Source organism: Apus apus, chromosome 12 (assembly GCF_020740795.1).
Source record: "Apus apus isolate bApuApu2 chromosome 12, bApuApu2.pri.cur, whole genome shotgun sequence".
Taxonomy (NCBI): Eukaryota; Metazoa; Chordata; class Aves; order Apodiformes; family Apodidae; genus Apus; species Apus apus.
In genome coordinates this window covers 18,015,068-18,037,631 of record NC_067293.1, presented here as the reverse complement: position 1 = coordinate 18,037,631, position 22,564 = coordinate 18,015,068, and the positions used below count along the sequence as shown (strand labels likewise).

At 41.0% G+C, this 22,564-nt stretch overlaps 1 protein-coding gene across 4 annotated transcripts in view; it reads right to left on the bottom strand.

Moving 5' to 3' along the window:
• Window positions 1-19,864, bottom strand: part of HDX (highly divergent homeobox) — a 41,916-nt gene extending 22,052 nt beyond the window's left edge. For 2 of the 4 annotated variants that reach the window (XM_051630413.1, XM_051630415.1), the window contains exons 1-4: window positions 19,718-19,859; window positions 14,064-15,188; window positions 8,721-8,774; window positions 218-364 (exon numbers count right to left, since the gene is read on the bottom strand). In XM_051630413.1, coding sequence (XP_051486373.1) covers window positions 218-364; window positions 8,721-8,774; window positions 14,064-15,188; window positions 19,718-19,798 — 1,407 coding nt within the window. In that variant the 5' untranslated portion in view covers window positions 19,799-19,859. Of the gene's footprint in view, window positions 1-217; window positions 365-8,720; window positions 8,775-14,063; window positions 15,189-19,717 lie in introns of all 4 variants that reach the window. The other 2 variants (XM_051630411.1, XM_051630412.1) reach the window with 2 other exon arrangements.
• Window positions 19,865-22,564: the final 2,700 nt, after the last annotated feature.

Genomic DNA, 22,564 nt, shown 5'->3' with positions numbered 1-22,564 from the left:
TAGTGCTACTTCTGCTGCTGATCAACAAGACTCTTACCTGAGGGCTTTTTTTTCTATATATAGACTGCAGAAAGAGCATGAGAGCACTTCCCACCATGGTCATTCATTATGTAATACGTGAAATCTATTTCAAGCTTCCTCATGAAATTTTTAAAGGCTTTCATCTGTCCTATTTTTGCTTCTGCCACAAGATAGGGGAAGACTCTACATTTCTTACCCGCACTATTTCACAGTCAACATTTAATTCTGCAGCCACAGCTTCAATTTTCTCTCTGCAGACTGAGCCCAGGCTGGTCATGCCATTGTCCCAGTATTTCTTTAGGGTCGCCAGGTCTCGGTCACTAAATTGTGTACGGTCCTGTAACTGCAAGATTAAAAAAAAAACCAGTTAGATGTCTTCAAAAATTCTGCTTATGCTGTTCATTTAATTTCCAGAGGTCTTGCACAGAGGAAGACATACATGTTATACTGCTTCCATGGCTTTTCTTCTAAGTCTCCCTTAAGAATTTGGTTGTAAGTTTGGTTTTTTCATCCAGGGCAGCACAGGGTTCCCTGGGATTTGCTTTAAAGGCAGTGGCAGTGCTCATGCAGGTTTAAAGCACTTCAGCTTGGTTTCAACTCCATCTGATTTTTAAAATTTGTTTTATCTCATCCTATAAGGCCTTACTGAAAATAGCTTTTTTTCCCCCTTGTGCCGTTTACTATCTCCACCCAGTTTATACAAATTAGTCCTTAAGGCTTTTCAAGTTTCTCACCCTCCCCCACCTAGAGTTCTTTTATCTTACTGTAAACTACAACACATGCATAATTCAAAGGATTCTGAATTCCTAAAGGGAAGACTTCAATGTTTATTTGGTAAGCTTCAGAGTTTAAATTGGTTCCACTGTTCATTTGCGAGTTCCCCAAATCTTTGTGTGTATTTATCAAAATATGTGATAGTGGATTACTGATACAAGGAGTAACACTGAGAAACAAATCCTAGACATCCTACTGCTTCATGACCCGTGGTGGGCACACGGCACCAGTCACTTGCAGAACTGACAGGCTCTACCACAAGTTTTTAGCCCATAATTTTAACTAAAACCTACAGTTTCTTTCTACCAGCCCCTGCTTGTCACCTCTCCTGCTATTAAGAGCACATAAATGCAGCAATAAATTCTGTACTAGCAAGTAGTACCCACATGTGCCCAATTTGTCAGTATTTCAGCAGCTGACTTTTGTATGACATGATCATTATTTCAGTACCTGAAATCTGGGCATGTTAATTTTAAAACTGTTAAAAGTTATTTCCAAGGGGTTTTTTTTAGCATAAAATGTAATTTTGCAAAACTAGAATAATTTTGCAATCTTGCAGTTACCCATTTTAATCTTTGTTCATCTTCAGAATCCAGTAATTTTTGCCATTTCCTTTTTTAAATGACTGTTTCTCAAAATGTTAGAAGCACCTGATTCTCCTTAATACACGAACATAAAACAGGAGTATCAAAATCTTGTCTCCCTAAAACCACCCCAGGTGGCTCAGTAATGAAAATGTACCAGTTATTTTCAAATGTATTACCAACTGCTTCCAGATTTTTTTGTTGGCTACCTTTTAATCTGTTGAAGGACAGAATGAGAGAAGGTGTTTGCACCCTCCCCATCTCCTGGCACCCCCGCAGGCTGCCCAGGAGCCGCTCTCCTCCGCACGGGATGCACTCCCAGATGACAACCTGCAGTCTATTTTAATCTAAAAGGAATCCAGTTGGCACATTTCAAGGCTGCTCCAGGATGGGTAGCAAAGTGCAGCAACTGGACTTTGTCTCAAGAACACCCTGCTGAGCAAAGCTGAATCCCTGGTGCCCATTCACCTCTCGCAGAGGCAGTTTCCCTGTACACCTGACTAGAGCTCTCCCTGCCTATGAGCCATTTTCAAAGAACACCAGTAGAGTTATCTCCTGAGTCACTGAAGCAACATCTCCTGTTTGTAGCTAGCTGCTGGCAAAGTAGATTGTAATGCCTGAAAGTGATGGGAAAGCTCTTGTTCTGCGGCCAAGTGCTGAGGAGAGGGAAGGCAGAAAGGAGCAGGAGAGCACCGCTCATGGAAACAAGTCTCTCGGGCCTCTCCTGCTTCCCTGAATGCTCAGGGCAACTTCACCTCCGAAAGTATACTGAGTGTTTTTTAAACATAACACTTTGTGTTGGTTCTGGAGAGGTCACACTGACAACAACACTGCTGCAACAATCTACCACTCCCACAGCTTACTGTGCAGTCACCAGGAAAACAAAGTAGAAAATTATATGCACAGCTTAAAGAAACCCCCCAAAACAGGCTGTGGAAATGCCCCCTCCCCAGCAGAGGGGTGAAATGAGTTCAAACTTCTGTGCCACATGCTCTTCCAGTTATCCAAGAAAATACTTCTACTGAAAGAACACAGGGCAAGAATACAGAGCTGCTCTGGGAAACCTGGAGCACTAAGCAGGCTGCTCACTGCCCTCACAGGATCAGCCCCAGCTCTCCCCTCACGAGATGTAACCAACACTTCAGTCTGTACAAAGCTTAGATCCAGACTACATACCTCTTAACTGACTGTGCCATATCCCTCCTCATGAATTTCCTATGGAAATCACAAAATACATCCAGTCACAGGATCACCCCCTTGACAAAGACTGTAAGTTTGACTCCTGCATTATAAGCTGCTCAAAAATCACATTCTGCTTTTACAGAAGTCTTTTGTGAGGAAAGGGGTATGATTTCTGCATTGAACATATAACTCCACTTCCCTCAATGTAGTTGTTAACCTTGTCATGCTTGGTATCATCTGAGGAACCAATGAAACAAGAGAAAAACCCCACAGTCCTACAAATACCATAACGTTGGTGTTATGGTATTTGGTGTCCTTCGCTGAAGACATTCAAAACCTGCCTGGACAAGTTCCTCTGTGATGTGCTCTGGGTGACCCTGCTCTGGCAGGGGCGTTGGACTGGATGATCTTTCCAGGTCCCTTCCAACCCCTAGGATTCTGTGATTCTGTGATGCACCAGTTAGCACAGAAAAAAAAAAAAATTAAACAAAAAAACCAAAAGATAACACTGAAAAACATCATATTCAGCACAATGCCTTCCACAGCTGGAGACAAGCTGGCAATTGAGTTCATACTTTTACTTCATTATAACAACTATTATGACTACAATCCTCATTTCCTCCCTTCAGATCCACTGCTTGCTGATTTGAGGCTCAGCTCTCTCCTCAGCAGCATTAACTGTTAAGCTGAATCCTGCCCAGTTACCAGGTCTGTCGCCTGCAGTTGGAAAAGCAGCTCCTTCCAGCAGAAAACAGACTATCAGCTCACAATGAAAAGCAATCCTTGGGAGCAAATTGAATCAGCAGTTCTGAGGAGGGCAGGGTTAAACCCTGCTTATCCCCTGACCTCTCAAGTGTAATAACAACATTCTTATAAGAGATGACCCAGTTTATTATAGACATTCCTGGCGCTGTGCCGAGCCCTTCATAATACCCACTGTGCGTGCAATATTTGTGGTGCAAATCTAGTGTCTATAATTGGGATGAATAATTGCATTGCAGTGGAGTGTCCTCATCCTGCCTTTTATGAGAGCCAGCTTTTTTAGATCAGTTTTTATGCATCAGTTGAAAACGTTTCAGGCCACATGCACAAAAGCTAGGCTCAACCTTCAGAACAGAAATAAAATACATGTTAAAACTATGAAAGAACTAGAGCTTTAATATAAATGTCATAACTGTTGCATTTATGCTGCATGCAGCTGAGCACTGTATGTTACCAAAAAAGTGAGGTTTCTTTAAATTGCAGTGAAATAATACTAAATCAAGAGTTCAGTTCTGATTTTCTGTGATGAAATGTTCTAAGGTAGTGGTTATTTTTAGCAAGCAAACCTCTCACAACAAATTTTAGTCACTACTGCTCAGAAACTCTGCCATGGAGAAACAGCAAGAAATCTCATGGAGTAATGCTTCTTTTGCACATTTTCAAGGATCTTTGAAGTAAAAAGTAGAGTAGGACCCTCCCCTCCACTATTCTCTAGCAATCTTGGTATCTTATAAAGTGCAGGCACTTCTTACTTGATGTTCCTCTCAATAAACATGTCCAATCTCCTTTTGAGCTGCCCTAGGGCTGCCTTCATTTGATACCCACTCTTACACTGAACACAGGGGTCTGTGTTTGCTCCTCCACACCTTTCATATTTTTTAAGATCTCCCTCACTCTCCTCCACTCCCTCCCAGGCTGAAGAGCTGCAGCCCGTTTTGTCGGTCACCCTATGGCTGCTCCAACCCTTTAACTACTGTTCCTGCATCTCTGTTGTATTTTGGGGAGGAATGAGAAGGTCAGATGTGCACACAGCATTCAAGGTAGGAACAAATCCTACATTCTTCTGTGTGAGCACAGTGTTATTTTGCTTTGTTCCTAACGATGCAGCATTCAGCTCTCTGAACTCTGACACTACTTAATGGCTGAGTTTTTTGGACGAGTATAAATTCATATCTCAAGATCTTATTTTTACATAATAACAGATACTTCTGAATCAATCATTCTACATATGCTCTGCCTTCCTCATCTGCACCATTTCATATTTTTCTTACTCTTCAGTTTACTATATTTGATTTACCATACACAAATTCTGAAGGTCTGTATATTCCCTTGGCACTACCAGCACATTTATCCTCATTAAAGCTACACCAGATTCCACATTCCTTCAGTTGGAGGTTTTAAGTTCAGGTTTCACAGCTGTCACAAAGCTGTGCCCCGTGTCAGGGATCCAGAACCAGTCCTGCTGCTCTGGCTGGACACGACTGCCCATGCAGGAGCAGAGCTTAGAGGCATCTTTGAAAGGATGGCATTTTCTGCAGACAGATCCATTGCATGCACTTCCACCCAGTTAAGCCCCAAAGACTCCCTGGCTACACAGGATTCTCCCTGGGGAAAAAAAAGAAAAAGGCAGCTGGTAGCAGTAAATACCAGAGCAATTGAGAGAGCTGGTTCCCAGACACTGCCTTTCCCCACAGCTTGAGGGTTCCCCTCTCATCACATGAGCAGGTAAGTACCCACCACAAGATACCTTCAGTCTTCTTAGGAGAAAAAAGTGTACCTGAAGGGCCCTAGCAAAGCAACTGATCAGGAGTGAGATGCTACTGCCAGCTTCATTGGTAGAGCAAGGGATTGAGCAGCAAGGTGCACAGCCTTCAGGCAAGAAGGTGCTTGGAAATGGACTTCAAGCCAAACAGCTTCTGAGGGCACCCTTGGACTATTCCTGCTAACACACTACTAGTGCTCAAAGGTGGATTTCTGGAAGAGAGACTTTCTGCATCTTTTCCCACTGGTTAGGTAAGCTTGAAGCTGGAAGCAGGAATGAATGGAAGTAGGACTGATAAATATTTAATTAGTGCCACAGCTTATAAAGAGCTATAACTGCTCCAAAACTCAGCCAAAATTACATCTATTCTATTAATACACATTTCTAAACCAAACACAGCTAAGAAGATGATAAAAAGAGAGAAAAAAAGATAGATCAGTTAAATAGAATAGTCTAGCCAAAAATTACACTCCAAAGTCCAGTCACCTCACTCCACAATTTCTAAAACCAACCTCCAATCCACAACACATGGTTCTGCTTGAAGCTTTGAAATAGTTAAACAGTGAATGTTCAGCCTCAAAGTAAACTGATTTTCAGGTGGTAATGATCATGATCTATTAATGTCTTCCCTGTATTTGACTAAAAAGTCAAAAGTGCTTCTCCAGTTCCTGGCCAGATCTGACATTCTTTGCAGCCTACAGGATCACAGCACACAGTAAGCCTAGGTGATCTGTGGACCTTAGGTGCAAAATATAACAAAAAGATGTATTTTGTCTGAAACTGTGAGACTAGCCTTCCCTTTGCATCCACTGAAGGATTGCTGTTGGGAGTAGTGAAGAGGTGCTGTTGACAGCAAGAAGGTCATGACATGCTACGTGTGTTATTATCATCTAATGTAAACATTAACACAGTGAAATACTTTGAGATATGTGGTGAGTTATTTCACAGGAGGGAAAACATTAACTGATATACAAATGACACAGAAGGTATGAACAAGGACAGCATTCACAAGTCAGTCCTGTGGAGATCTTCGGGTTGCCTTGTCAGTCTCTTGCTGAAGACTGACTGTTTTTGTTAGACATGCTCAAAACAGCTTGACTAAAATACAAAGTTTTCTTCCCTCTGCCCTTCTAGGGGAGGAGAGGAGTGTGAACAGATGAAGAGAACTTTCACAAGTTAATATTGGTATAGTTTTAAAACAAATGGTACAACTGAGGTGCACTTTGATTTCAGGCAGTTGTAATCCTTTTTATCCTTCCACCACTCTGTGAAAAACCAAACATCAATCCCTTCATAAAGGGCAATGCCCTGCAGAGACACCATGGCAGAATTCAGAACTCTGTTATTTCCACAAAGCCTTTCTCATGAATAACTGAGAGGGTGATATTTCTAGACTAACATTCATTAACAGTCAGGATTACGTCATCTCTCAGCATAGCTGAGCAGCCTAGAAAGAGTTTCTACAAAACTGCACAGCTTTTATTTCTCTCTTGATGCAGTTGAAGGACAGGGCAAGGAAAACAAAACATCAAGGCAAGAGATTAAAAATTCAGATCATCTTAAAGACGATCTTCTCCATTTTAAACAAAATACAGATTAGCCTTTTTATTGCTTGAATGGCAGTAATTGCCATAATCGCAGTTCTACAACTCTACCCATTCTATTTCTGTTCCCTCATGCTCTTTCTTCAAAAGAACTTCACATTTGAAGCTGAAGTTTCTGAGGAAGTAGGAGCTTTTTCTCTCTTTTTGTTGTCTTACACCTGCGTGTACACAGCAGTTTTAGAGTGCCAACTCCTAAACTTGTCTCCTTTAAGAAGGCTAATTATGCATTCAAACTGGAAAAAGTGCATCCAAAAATCTGGAAACAGATGTTGTCAAACCAGACTGTATTAACCAACAGGCTTTAGGCATTTCATTGACTAAAAATGACACAGGAGTAAAGGTACCCTAATAACCATCCTTAGTAAAGTTACGTCCACATCCTTGAAGGTTTTAAATGTCTTGCAGAAATTTCTTCCACAGCTTGTGTCAGATACCCAGCATGACCACCAAGCCTCACCAACTGGTGCAGTGCTGGGAAGGAGGGGACAGCACCCTGCCCCACTCCCTTCCCTGCTCCCAGCCACTGCTGGCTCTGGCACTCACCTGATCCCCATTCAACTCACTAAGGACAAACTCAGCAGAATATGTATCTGACAGGTCAGATGTTTGAACCTGGATCACCTTGCAATTAGATACTAGCACTGGTGCTATGGATGAGGTGGCAGTGAACCAGCAGGGAGAGGGGGGAGGGAACCTCCCCCTTTCAACAGTGATGTAGGAGATCAGCTCAGCCAAACAGTGATACTGTGCTCTAGGACACTCAGCAGCTGCTTGGTGTTTTCAAAGGTCATGCAGTGACAGAGGGAATGTGCCTTTCAGAAAAAGACTACTTGAAAAAAGTCTACTCTAGAGAGTGAGAACTTGCAGGAGGAGGGGAAAGATGGAATGAGCAACAACAGAGCTCGTTTAAAATACTGCTTCCTCTGGAAGATGCTCTTATAAAGTGTTCTCTAAATAAACAGAAACAAGCGATACTACCAAAGTCTGCAGAAACCACAAGTGTGCTACAGTTGAGATCTAGCAAAATCCGAGAGAAAACACTTAATATGATGGTCCTTAGATTCCTACTTATACAGGAAATGCTACCAAACTCACACCTTTTGAAGACTAAACAGAAGAATTGAAAATAAATTTTTAAAAAGGAGAAAACTACTGGGTACAGGAGGGAGAAGAAGACAAGGAAAGGTTCCTCCATCACCTAGATATCATTGCCAACCCAGCACTCATGACACTGACAGCTCAATAGTTGGGTGGGACATGTTTGCTTATGATGATGGCCATCTCCCTACTTATTCCTTATGATAGAGCTGGACTAACATTTAACAGCCTCTGGAAAGCTTGATTGTACCATCCAACTTGCAGAGTCAGGGTGTATTTCCATGGTAAGCAAGCAGAACTGACACGCTCTTCAAAGTGAGGTTAGCAGTCTGCCCTTGAAGGGAAATGCTGAACAGTAATCACACACAAGAGTTGAAGAGAAGTGTTATCCTGACAAAAGCTGTCCCATACCCTGTATTATGGCTTGGAGTAGTTTGTGAATCGAGGTCACCAACCTGGCTGATTCTGCCTAACATGACATGACATATATGTGGATAAAATTAGACTTGATAAAGTTACTACAGACAGCATGGACCAACTCTGTGCATGTGCAGGGCAGCTGAGGAAGGAGTTACTCTCAAGCATTCACTGGCTTCAATTAACAACCTTTTCTCTTTCAATATATAAAAAAATGTATTCTGAGCTCTAAACTCCCAGTCCTTATAAATTCAAATGTTACGTTTCAGCTAACAGCACAATCCATGTAGGTGGGCTTCACATTGCTTGACACAGGATTATGACCTTCTGCTGCTTTATGTTAACTGAAACATTGTATCTGCAGATAGTGTTTGTTTTGGTCAAAGTATAATGGGAAAAAAACAAACCCATGCAAGGTAAAGAGAACTGACATTTAAAAAAAAAAAAAAAAGAATTTTTAGAAACTCTTCATTCTTTCACGTGATGCATTAGATACTTAAATGGAAAGATACTTACTGCTCTTTTTCTGGAACAACCTGTAATCCAAGGCACAGTAAGGTTTCCTGAAATCTGCAGAGGGGAAGGAGGAAACAGAACAGAAAACAACAGCAGCTTAGGTTGCTGTGACAGCCAATACTGAGCAGCTTTCACAAGACTTCAATATTGTGCATTCAATTTCCATAAGAATATCTTTAAAACAGGTTTAGATTTAAAAGCAAAACAAAGTCACCCTTAGCCTTACTACTGTAAGAAGAAAAAGAAAACACTGTTCCTTTGGGTGATGGTAAGACAACAAGACAGCAACTTGGGTGTTTCTGTACTTTTGTTATCTCAAAACTCGTATTTCAGAACACAAGTTTTCACTTTCAATCTGTCACAAGCCCAGCAAGATTAATCAGACTGGAGTCAGCCAAGGGCCAATGCCAGACACAACTGCCATCACATATTTTTCAATTTAATCAGTTAAAATTCAGAAAAAAATGCTATAACGTTAGTAACTGAACTATTCAATGTCAGATGTTAAGTAATTGCATATTAGCTGAAAAACTAGAGCCATCAGGCTGAAGAAGGAAGGGGAAGGGCTATGAAGGCAAAGGTTAGCTGCCTTTATTCCCATTGCTCCTCCACTTTTCCCAGAGGTCAGGCTTTATTAACTAATATTCTTGGACTATTTTTCCTGGCCATTTGAAATGTGTCATAGCCTGGAATATTATAGGTTTATTTAGGATTCTGTGTTCATCTTCTGCGGCAGACAAGCAATGCTTGAGGGACTAAACATAGCTCTTGAGAGATTAATCAATCTCAAGTCATTACACACACTGTATATGTGAGGAAAAGAAATCTACGCACTTCTGCTGACTGTATCAAACCATGCTAATAGTTTTTGTATTTGCAAGTGCTCTACAGATGAATCTTGCAGCATGAGCATAACCAAATATAGAATACCTGGTACAATTTGTCCAGTGTACAAGCACATAAGATACTTTTATTCTTCAAGCTTTTAGCTGGAAGCACTTGGAGGTTACCTAAGGTCAGACACTTTCCCATTACAGCACAAGCCAAGTTGAGGGGGGCTAAAAATGAACACACTCCCCTCCTAAGAGCAAGTCTACAGCAGCTTTTGAGTCTAAAATATTAATTTCTTAGTTGCACACACACATTTTGGCAATTCAGTATAACCAAGTTATGTCTATTACAGTTCTGTATCCCACACAACAGCTTTACAGCTCAGAATCCATTGTAAATGTGTCCTCAGTATCCACCCAGAGGGCTTCTCTTCACAAATTGAAAGTGGGGCTAGAGAAAAAAAGTGCTTTTCTATGTGAATAAAGCAATCAGTCTGGCAGAGCACTAACAGGTACTTGGAAGACAAATGCACACATGATCTGACATGTGTATGTCAAATACAATCAAGTTTCTCTCAGTATAACTTCCTGAAAGACAAGAGGCATGGATGGGAGCATTCCAAACTGTCTCTCCAAAAAAAAAGCACACAGGCTGGGGCTTTCTGTGGAGGGTGTTGTTTTTTGAGTGAGCTGGAGAGTTTTCCTGCATTCACAGGTGTAACTCCAGTCCTAGACCAACTGGGACAGCTACTGTGAGTTGCAAAAAATGACAACCTGAAATGCCTTCCTCAGAAAAGATGCCGTGTCTCAGAGTCAGCAGCTCTGGCAGACACTAGAGGAAGCTCAAAGGCACTACAACACTGCTGTATTACCAGTGCTGTACCTTAATTAAAGTGATTACACTATATAAAGTCCCTACATAATCCTTTCCCGATTCACCTGTAGATTTACTGTCCCAAATTCAGTGCATTGCAACAAACCCCAGGCCCCAGCCCAGTTGCTGGGTGTCCCAGTATCACCTGAGACCGTTCAGTGTTGTGCAGCCTGCTCACTGCTGTCCTCCCCACAGCCCCACAGGTTCTCCCCACTCCTACAGCTGGAAGCATTTCATCCCAGAAATCAAGTGGACAAACTCCTGTGACAAACAACTCTGCTTATGTTACAAGTACCAGGAAATGAGCATCAAAGACTTTGTTTCAGTCTCTTCAGAGAAAACTATATCCCTTGCCCTAGCAAAAAGCTGTGCTGCCCAAAGTTAGCAAGAAAGTCCTCCTCTTGTCTTCAAAAGACTCTAGGGAAGTAAACAAATCACTTTGACACATTAAAAAAACACCCCACCAAATTAAAATGGAGTCCCATTTCGTTAAATAAAGCAACCTTGCAGCTCATTTATATAAAGCAGCATCCTTATCAGTGAATATCAAAATAACAAATAAATAACTATATCCTATCCTGACACATTAGCTGTATGGCTTAGTTCTTTCCCCTGAAGGAGACAGGGTTCAATTAGATACCTGTGCTTCAGTGTGTATAACAAAGTAATTAAAAATACATCTCCTTTCAACAGTACTTCTGTGCCTTAGGGCTGGGGGGAAACCAAGACTAAATCACAATTCAACCTTGAGGGCCAGCAAGAATAGCCTCTCCAGATCAACACAGTCAAAGCCAAACAAAGAAAAGCAACTAGGTTGAACAATTTGTTTACTGAAACTGCTCAGGCATTAAAATTGATCACTTTATTAAATTTACTCTTACATTACACTAACATGAATTTGATTAACTGAACCAGTAAAGAAGCTATAACTAATTGCTAATTATACACCCCACCAATGTATGACAGTAATTACTTCATCAAACACAAAACACACAGCCCTGATTTTGAAGAAACATTAAATGTTTCACTACTCCAATCATCATGTAACTCGGGTTTAATCTATTTTTAAATTTAGGAAGATTTCCCTAAGTTTGAGGATTTTCATTCCTAGGCTGAGGGATAAATTTGCTAAACACAGGCAGTAAAATCAAGAGAAACTGACTGCATACAAAACAAGTCTCATCCTGCCAACAGCACCTGCTATAAAATCTGTGTCTCTGGATAATATATAAAAATTAAGCTATAAGGCAGGGACTACATGAAATAGCAGTCACACTGGAATTAATTTGAAAGGGGAGGAGTCAGAGGAGGGGGTTAACCTAGAGCAGAACTGATTATTCTCACAAAATACATTATAAGCCTAGCAGGGTACACTATTTGTTGCACGTGACTTTGAAGGCAGTAGGTGAAATTTTCTTGTCAATGCAATGAACAAGTGTTGGAAATGTCACTGGCATACACTAACATCTCTTAAGATACAGAATTTAATTCCTGCATTGTTCTGGAATGCTCTAAAAACTCCCAGCAAGGACCGTGAGTGATCTGGAGAAATCAGCACTGTTGTTTCTTCAAGGTGCTACTGTATCTGGCCAGGCTGTAGGACGCTGGTCCTCTGGAGCTTCCACAGAGCCATGATACTACATGTGTGGACCTCAAATACTTTGATACTGAAGCATGTCATTTCAGAGATTCACAGCATGAATGCTTACAGCAATAAATAATAGCAGTCTGCCCAGTTTTTCCAAGGTTTCAAACCACAAAAAGGTAAGGGACACCACAGGAAACAGGCTCCCTCAGTCTAAGGAGCATTCCCAAATAGACAGAACAGGGTCTCTGAGACAGGAAGTCAAATGGGATACAGATTAATTTCTCACTTACCAGAAAAATAGGTACATTATTGTAACAATAGCAAGAGCAGACAGCTGCAAGTATCCCTAATGTATTTCACGTTACAGAATCACAGGACGGTGAAGGTTGGAAGGGACCTTAAAGATCATCAGCTTCCAACCTCCCTGCTACGAGCAGGGACACCTGCCACTAGATCAGGCTGCATAAGCCTCATCCAACCTGGCCTTCAACACCTCCAGGGGCTTCCACAACCTCCCTGGGCAACCTGCTCCAGTTCCTTACTACCCTCATGGTGAAGAATTTCCTTAACTCTATTGCATGCACTTTTGCAGCCTTACCAGCCCTTTATTGAACAGGTGTGCACATTTACAGCTTTTCTTCTCCTAAGAAACTGAGGTGTCAAAAGTAAACAGCATTTAATGAAACTTTTAACTCAAGAATAGTAACAGCAAACACTGACAGACTATCTGAAAGAAGGGAGAAAGGGTAAGAACAGCTCGTCTGAAGTGCTCAGCTTAGAAAAGGGCATAAATAAGAACTGCAGATGTCCCATTGACTACACAGAATCTACTCCAGAGCATATATGCTCCTCTAACCTCAGGATTACCAAGAAAAGCAATTAATTTTGCTCACAACTGGCACTTAATTGGACTCAAAAGCTTTCTTTGAAAACCTCATGAGACAGGAACAAGTAGGAAAAAAAGAAAAAAAAAAAAGGAAAAAAAACCCCAACCAAACACCACAAACCAGCTTCATAAAGTAGCATTTCCTATCCTCGTGAGCAATGCACAAGAATAGAGACCATGATGTTTGCATGGTTGGCTTTCAGGGTAAATTTAAAAGGTAATAGCAGGCAAATGCACAAAGCTAACACATAATGTATCACAACCTGTCAGTCTTAAGACTCTTATCTCAGTGTTTCTAGACGATGCCATGCCAGGTGGCATAAAAACCCATGAAACAAAAGAAAAATCAATTTGGATGTTTCCTCCACAATTGTCTCTCTTCTAGTTACAACAAAACATACAAAAAATTAACTGTTTCTGTGTTCTACCTTTTTCTGAAGATATTTTAGTTCTTGAACTAGCTGCATTTAACTTTCTTCCCCCAGTAGGACTGAAGGGACGACTCTTAGAGGATGAGGAAATAACAGGATTGAATGAACCAGCATTTGAGTTAGATGCTGTGGGAGAGATGCTCACTTAGTGTTTCAAATCATCTTTCCTAGTTTGCAGGAGAACTTAATCCCTGACAGAAAAGAGGTCCTAGAGATTGGCAACTGCCCAGGGAGTAAAGACAGTGCTGATGGAAAAGCTAATCCCAGCTGACATTAATAAGGGCGAGCAACTGTACAGCACACAAATGACAGCACAATCCCACCTTCTGCCCTGTGTCACATGCACATTATGTCTACAGAGGAACAGCCAGGGGTACTGCTGTGACATGTGCTGGTGAGCCACCTCAGGACAGCACAGCCCTGAGCATGCACCCCCACTCACAGGTACAATCCTCCTGTCACCAGAGTTTATCCATTAAACTTATGAGGCCCACCTTGATCTTCAAAATACAGCTACCCACTGCAGCCATGGGCTCTGCTGCACAGATAGCAGCACTACAGTCCCACCTGAACTTTTGTTTAGGACAAAGTTCTCTCTACTGAAGGATGTCAAGGGAGCAGAGCCTGCAGAAAGGTGAACCTATGGCTTACCAGATATCAACTTGAAAAGAAAACAGTCCTTATCTACAACCCTGTCTTCAAGGTCTGAAGACAGAGAAAAACTGATGGATTACCTGGTAATTATTTTGGTTTTGTGACAGCCTCAGTTGACTTGAAGATGTAAAATGAGGAGAAAAGGTACTTCTTGATGGGTTAGCAGTGTTATACAATGTGCTGGATGTTGTGTGCAATGAGGTCCGTGCAGGCAAGTGGTAGTCTCTGTTATGATACAGAACATTGTCAGGCACGTCCCTGGCATTCACCATCTGTGAACTACAGCTCACATTTCTTCCTGGCCCAGACAAGGCTGCGCTTTGGTTCTCTGCTCGAACAGAACTGCTGCTCTCACAGTATCTGGAATAGCTTTGTATTTGTGCTCCCATGGATGCTAGTTCCTCTTCTCTAGCGTATTCGTCGTCCACGTCTCCCGTTTCCATGGCAATGGACAGAGAGCTGCCCTCCACGGGGCAGTGTCTCTGCACAGCACTGCCCCCCACCAGCCTCTGGGGCTGATCTGTAACCGCCAGCGAAAACACTTCCCGGATCTCCAGGTTTTGGGTGCTACAAGAAGGGTCCCTGGCATTAGCCCTTTGCCCAGGGGGCACGTGCGACATGAGAGCTGCGTGTTCTGGTTTGTGTAACCTCTGACATGCCAGGGGTTCAGCTTTGCAGGGTCTGTGGCATATCATGGGTTTCTGAGGTAACACCAGCTCCGCCGTCTGCATGGAGGAACTGCCGTAGCTTTTCTTGGTGTGACTATAAATGGAGTTGGCAGAATTCAGGACGCTTGTTTGCCTCGATAAAATAATAGTCTTTTCCCCTACTAATAGGGAAGCGTTTTTACAATGTGGTACTTGCCGTCCTAGAGGGATGTGCTGCTGCTGAAACTCTGTGTCACCTTTTCCTGGGAGTCGTGGAATTGAGGTTTTATGGATTTCTGCCATTGAAGCGTTTGTCTGTTTGGTGGATCCTTGTCTACCAGATGAACTAGCAGGACTGTATATACCAGTAACTATGACATCGTTGTTAGAGGAGGTCCAAGTAGACTGCTGGCTTTGGGATCGAGCAATATTTACCACATTTCTAACTGCTGCTTCTGGAGGTACTGAGAGAGTAGAAGGGACAGTCCCTGGGGGAGTGCCTCCAGATTCTAGAGCACTCTTGCTGCTCATCTTCCTTCGCTTATTGCCAACCCACGTCTGCAAACAACAAACAACAATGAGAACAAACACAAAACAAAGCATTAAATGAGCAGAAAAAAATTAGGCAATTCCATTTTTAAGCTGATTTGATGAAATGTTAAGTGTTCAACTTGAGAGCTCGTTTTACAAATATGTAAATAATTTACTGATTATGCAGAATCTGAACAATACAGGGTGTAAATCCATGTCTCTTGTGATTGGGATTCATACACGAATACACACGAGAACCACAGTCTCAATTCCAAAGCTACAGTTACTCAAAAATCCTGAGACTGTCTTCATGTCTCTTGGCCCAAAGTTACCCTTAAGGTTTATTTCATTGACACTGATGTGACTAATTCCCTCATATTTAAATTTTTGATATTTAGTATCTTGGGATGCAGAAGCATCACTTAGGTATGTAGCTAAACTTTTGTAGCCAAATAACTGAGAGATAAGACCCTCAAAACTGCCTTGAAAAGGAACTACAAATTGTTGAATTTAAATAACAGAGGAAGAAAACCAACTTTCTGTCAGACAATTACAAAACTATTTTGTGAATTATTTAGGTCTATGGACTAATTCCTCCTCTGCACAAACCAAGATCTCATGTCAAAATCTGCTTTACAAATACACTGATAGGCAAGATTAGGATTACCAGGATCAGACTCCAACAGAAGTTTGCTATTATGGACATTTCTGAATGTGACAATAACAGTATATAGTTTTGTGTAAAAGACAGCAGAGGAAAAAGCATTTGAAAAATGCAGGTATTGTGGCAGTGGTGCACAGGGCAAAATGTACTGCTGCTTTAAGCACACAGGAAAGTCTGTCCTGCAAGTAACACAATAAGATATAGCTAAAATAACTGAAGGAGAAAGATTAATTTCAGTATTTCAAGATAGAGTTAATCTGGTGGCAACATCAGTTCTAACACTGTAAGAACATGCACCCTCTAACTATTCCTGGAAATGTTCATGATCAGATAGACAAGACTGGCTCAGTCCTTTCACCACAGTACATCTGTACCGAATGTGAGGGCACGAGTGAGCAGGATACAAGTGCCAAAGAATGAAAAAGAAGCTTTTGCATCTGCTTATGCTGGTTCTGAAAAGGATCAGATAGGCACGAGAATGAGAGTTTTCTGCACCTCTCTGGATATCATCTGCTGCACACCTAAAACCAAACCAAAGCAGGGTCTCAACATCCAGCAATGCAAACGAGTTGATTTAATCACTTAACTCGCTCAGCCCCTTAACAAACTGCACCCACTACCTATCTTGGCTTTCCATCTCATCACATGACAGAAGGAAATCTTTCTTCACATGCCAATAGCTGATAAGGAAGCAAACAGATTTCTCTACAGAAAAATACATAACCTTGCCATACAGAAGCATTCCATTCTACTCATTTTTGTTACCAAATTTTACAATGTGCCTAATTTGAGGCATGATTTGTTGCATGCAGTAAAATCTCATTTACTAGTGATAATATTTTTCTTCTCAAAAGCAAGTTTAAATACACCAGTTATAGCCACAGACAGCAACTAACTTTCCTTTATTGCAGAAAACAAATTCAGAAGATCAAATTTTATTATTTTTTTTAAATTTCTGCTCAGTCAGTAAACTTCCAAGATAGAAATTATAATTAGAGATACTGCAAATTTTGGACCAGGAAAAGAGATCCCACCCCAAATCTTTCCAACTGTATAAAACTAAAATCTGAAGTTTCTCTCATGGTCTTCCAGAAAATAAATTCATTCAGAGACGTGCAAATAACTTACTAGCACTGCTGTTCACTCAGGATTAATGTACAGTTTTGTGAGACAGCCTGAATCATATTTGCCACTGCTGAAAGGGTCCCATTCTCCTGATCAGGTCTCCAGCATCTTCCCCCACCATCTAACCAAAAGCACCCACCTAAATGAACAGTGAGTGCAACTCCCCCAAAAGGTATAAAACTGAATTTGCAAATGAAAAATTAACAAAAGCTTTGGTAAAGTTAGCAAATATAACTGGGATACTTTGAAAAGGAATGAATGCAAGAGATGATCAGCACAAAAAGAAAGACAGGGAAAAAAAAACCCTGCAGATCTGGGACACAGGAAAGAGTACCAAACCTCCCATTTTTAGCACTGTGAGACACTATCCCAGAGAAGAATTACATTAAACTACCCTTGTAGACTGAAAAAGAAGCTCCACACTGTCACCAGCTTGATGGTGATGGTATTAATTTGGGATGTGGTAGAGCAGCCAATTACAAAATGCACTAAGAGAGACAAATATTTATTTCAATGAAGTGCCCCAACCTGTAAGTCTGCACCAACGCTGGAAACATCACTGAAATTGTTAACTCTTATTTAGGATGAGAAGAAGCTCCCAGAAGAGACGATGAACCACAAATACAGATGCTAAGAATTTTACCTAGGATTCAAGAGACCTTGATTTTACATTCCCAGTTTGAACCAGAGTTGGAACTTCAGATTGTCTCACAATCCAGATGCGCACCCCAGAAGGACCACCAGTGGCACTTGGCCATTAGATTTGACCAGAAATTCCATCCTAAATCTGAAAATTATATGTCCTCAGGAAATCTTTCATGAGGTATAAAAGAACAACAAAGCTTTAACTGTTCTGACATCTGCTGTTGTACTATGGGGAGAACCCCTCAGCCACCTCCCTGGCCAGTGCTCCCAGCACTCAGTGACACTGGGAAATTAAGACTCTCAGAACTCATGCAGTTTATCAAGTCTTATTGTTCACATTTCATGTAAAGACAATAAACAACCAGCACCAGTATGCTAATATTAAAAACCAGGCCACTCAAACCTGGCATAACTGGAATACTTCTCTATTAAATCTGAGGAGGGTTTTTTCCCCTGGAGTAACTACCACATTTCCTAACTTTGAAAGGGATAATGTATTTTTATGTATTGGAGTAATGACATCTGTAGAGTAGACAACAAATCCCATCAAATCATACATAGGACTTTTTTTCCAATCTAGCTCAAAATAGGAAAGACTGGATGTAGTCCTATGGGACAAGGCTATAGAAACCCTGATTTGGAGGAAGAATATAGTCAGAGTTATGACACTTGAATTGTAACTGTTATATTTAGGGAATTAATGTTCCTAATACAGTCATATCTGCTGAAACTCAGGTATCACTTTGCTAGACATTGGGCAAAGAAGTACTCATCTCTGTCCAAGAGTTTTATAGAAAAAGAAGAAAGAAAAAAAGGGGGGCACTAGGAGAGGCAGAAATGAGGGGTGTAAAGAAGAGAAAGGTAAGATCATAAAAATATCTGACCATTGCAGGACAAATGCTGGGTATGTTTCCATTGTACTTCACAAGTAGGAAGAAAGTTTAAGTATTGCAAATAAGGGCTCAGTAAGTGAAGTAAACTAAGGAAAAAAGCCAAGTTATATTATTGTTGTAAGGGAAATAGAGAGGACAAGGAAAATATAGAGAGTGAATGAGGACCACAAACAGGAGAGACTGGCTGCCTCCTCTGGGTCCTTCAATCAGAGTAAAAATAGAAAAACAGGTCTTGACTGCATCATTAGCACCAGATTCCTGTTACAGCTGATGGAGTGTTCCAGGGAGTCTGAATTTCTCACTGACTTTCAGAACTTCCCAGCACCTAGAGCCGAGAAAGTCAGTCTTAGTATTTCCAGAGTATTTTGAGGGAGGGGAATCCAGGTAAGAATTAGGCAGCAGGAGAGTTTCCTATTGTCCATATACCACTGGTATACCACTTAAAAAAACTAGGCTGGTCTTACTTCTTCCTCTTCAGTATCCAGTGTTGCAGCAACTTCTGGTAGCTCCACTACTGCTGTTATTTTTTCAGCTAATGCTTCACAATTTCTATTTCTGCTCTGAGACAACAGCCATTTTGTTGTCTACTGTTTCACAAAGGGATTATTAATTCCCTTCCCATAGAATTCATAGGCTTTGGAAGTGCTTCTGTTAGCACTAGTGACATTCTTCTGTCATAAGAAAAGAATGTACTCACTGTAAATAACCACAAGGGACCACAATATTTGATTGTGACATAGAATACAAATCTGAGAGTGCGTCAAGGGAAATGCTTCCACAATTATTCCCTCAAATACATTAGGTTATAGAAATTTGTTTAACTTAAGAATAGTCTCCTAATAACATGACCTTTCTTTGATGTAATACATTGCACAAGGTTTCTATAGGGCACTCTAATTTGCAATGTAATAAACTAAAAAGAAATCCAAAACCCAAACCAAACCATCAACAAAAGACAAACAACAAAAAAACCCAAACAACAACAGAAAAAGAATCACTCCTTGTGTAAATCCAGGTCCCTGCTAAATACAGCAGTCATGTGAAGACATTTCAGCAAAAACAAGCTATAAACAGGCTCTCTGGATAAAAATGAATGCGACACACACATACTGAAGTCTGATTTAAGACAAGCATGAAGTTAAGAGACTCCAGTCCTCTACAGATGTTTTATGTAAAGAAATGAATGTGTATTAATTTAACATACAAATTTGGAAGGCCTCAGTACTTACCCTGACTACACTGAAGTCCAGTTTAGTTTCTTGTGCACACTGTAATATGAGCTGAAAGCAATTTTTACTTTGATTTGTCATTCCATTTTCATAATAACGCTGTAATATCCTTTGTTGTTCTACAGTAAATACAGAACGCAGATTCATCTAAAAATAAAAGAAGATACTCTGAAAGTTGGAATAAAAACTTCAATACTTGCAGAAAGCACAGGCCCTCATGTATTCTTGTTGTGATAACACTAAGTGTTGACATGTTTTCTTTACAGAGTCTTTACCATCACTTTTACTTACTTCCCAAAAAAAACCCTGTTGCAGTCAGCATTACTGATTCCTTTGTGACAGACTCTAATTGATCAGGTGAGTTACATATTTGGGACAACACTGACAGTCTTCCATAAATATATAAATATCACATTGTGTTGCTAAGTCCAAGAGCCTATCATTTCAAAGAAAAAGTTTCTCCCTTAAAAAAAAGGAAAATAAAAAAAAGAAGGAGGCATTAGGCAGGAGAGAGTAGAAAAGAGAAACACCAGCAGTTCCAACATTGGCAGATCTGCCTCCCCTCCCATACCAAAAAAAAAAAGAGACAAAATCAGAGATAAAATAAAGGCTTGGCACGAGTTAAGTTTCCACTGTCTCCAGCTTCAGCAAACCCTACACCCCTTACGGCTGCTCATGCTGCTCCTGCTGCTCTGTCAGCACCAGCACTTTCCAGCTGCAAAGTCACAAAGATCAAGGACCAGAACTGAAAACCAACTCGGGGAAAAACAACAAAGAGAAGGGCTTTGGGCAGTTCTGCTCCAGCCCCCTGCAATGCTAATGCTCTAATATGAACAGGAAGGAGGGACCACCCAAATCACAGCCTGCCTTTAGAAGGTTCAAGCTACTGTGAAACTCTACCCGCAGGCTATAAATCAGGCTTTAAGAACACTTCAGGGTAGTTTTACATGGGACTTCAGGATGCATTCCTGCCCCTTCTTTCTGTTCAAAGTGGTGCCGAGTTCCTCAGTAGGCTCCACCAGAATGAGGAGCCCCAGGCTCCTGCCAGGCTAACACCAATCCTTCAGTTCTCAGCACTGAGTCTCCCCACCAGAGAGCTCTGCTGTGTGGGGACAGGGCAGCTGCTCCACTGCAGGCTGTACTGGGCCATGGCAGAGGCAGGAGCTGGCCAGGGAGCCCCTTGAGCAGCAGTTTGACAGACACATCAAACCAGACACAGCTTCATTATGTGTGAAAATGCCTGAGCTTGAAAAAGGCAAATAACTGAATATTGCCAAGTACAGAACAGGTGCCCTAACAGCAGTTTTATGCTTGTTATATGGTCTGTACAGGCAAGGAATATAAACCTTGGTGACACATAAGAAAAGATGAGCTGCATCATAATAGAGCTCCCAGAACAGGGCTTTTATTTTGTGCAAAACAGGAGGCCACCACCTGAGACCTCACAAGAGCTGGCAAGGAAAAACCTGCATCCAGCATCAAGCCTCGGAAAGCAAAAAAGTCACCAGCCACAAGGTGGTTTAAACACTTTCAGTACATGTATCAAAATAATGCAGAGCAAACTAAAGAAGAAGAAACCATAATCTTGCAGGAAAATCAAGGAGATGAGGGAACTCCTTGTAACTACCAAGCTTTTAGTTGCTGTTCTTGGGAATTCCCTATGGAAAGGAGAAGAGGGGCAATATATTTAGTCTTTGCACAATAACTGTTTCTAATTTAGAACAAAAGAAACCTAAGGACTCAAAAAACATGAGCAGACACACAACTCCTTTCACTATTATAATCAAGATAATTATGTAATGAATATTAGAGATTGACAAGCCTCTATAAAGAAAAATATGAATATCATAAAATCATTAGTATCTAGAATTTGGAGTAAAATGCTTATAAGCCAGAACTCTAACTTCAGAGTTCACTCTTCTCTATATATCAACAGACAACAGAAAAATCACTAACTACCAATTTGTAAAAATTACTGTTTTCTTTTCAATTCTACTTAGAAGATTATTTTTCAATCACTTTTTTACCTCTGTTCCCAGCTGTTGTTTACTCTCTCAGTCTAGTGCATTACTAAATGCAGCCTGCATTATAATTCAGACTTTGCCCGAGTTATGCCTCCCCCAGAACATGTATTCAGTCACAGTCAGAGCTGGGAAGGAGACTCTTGCTCTGAGTACTCCCCTGTTTAAAGAAATTTATGGCATGCAACAGAGGAGACAATTATTAGCCTATTAACAAATCAATAAAGTTCATAAAAATGTACTTTATAAAGTCAAGAACTGTCTCCTGATCTCCCATGTGGATATGCATGATGATGCAGCCACCATCTGATTTATGCTATTTTTAAATAATACATGGGTTAATTTTGTGATTCTTTTTCCTTCCTGCATGATTGGCAGAGCCAAACTGACACTTCTGTGAGCTGCTTCAGTACCAACAGCCCGGCTGTATTTAGTTGAGATCAGTTCCCACAAATTACCCCTTCAGAAATAGTTAGGAACCTTCTATCTTTTGAGATCCAGATGAAGCCTGTCATCCAATAGCTCCAGCACTTCTATACATAGGTTCATCCAAAAGAAGCCTGCTCTCCACATAGTTTATCAACTGCAGTGAAGACTCCAGTAGCAAGATCAGTTTTTAGAACCAGACATAATGACCTACAAGTGAAGACCTGCGTCGGGTCCTTGACATATTTCTAAGTTATGTGGATTTCTGTATCCAAAGTCACTTCTGTGCTAAAATACTTTTCCTGTTGTATTTGACATCCATACTTTAGATAAGGACAGGGTGGAGCATTTTGACGGAATCTCTTGATCTTCAGATAAACCCCTATGCATTGCACGACAG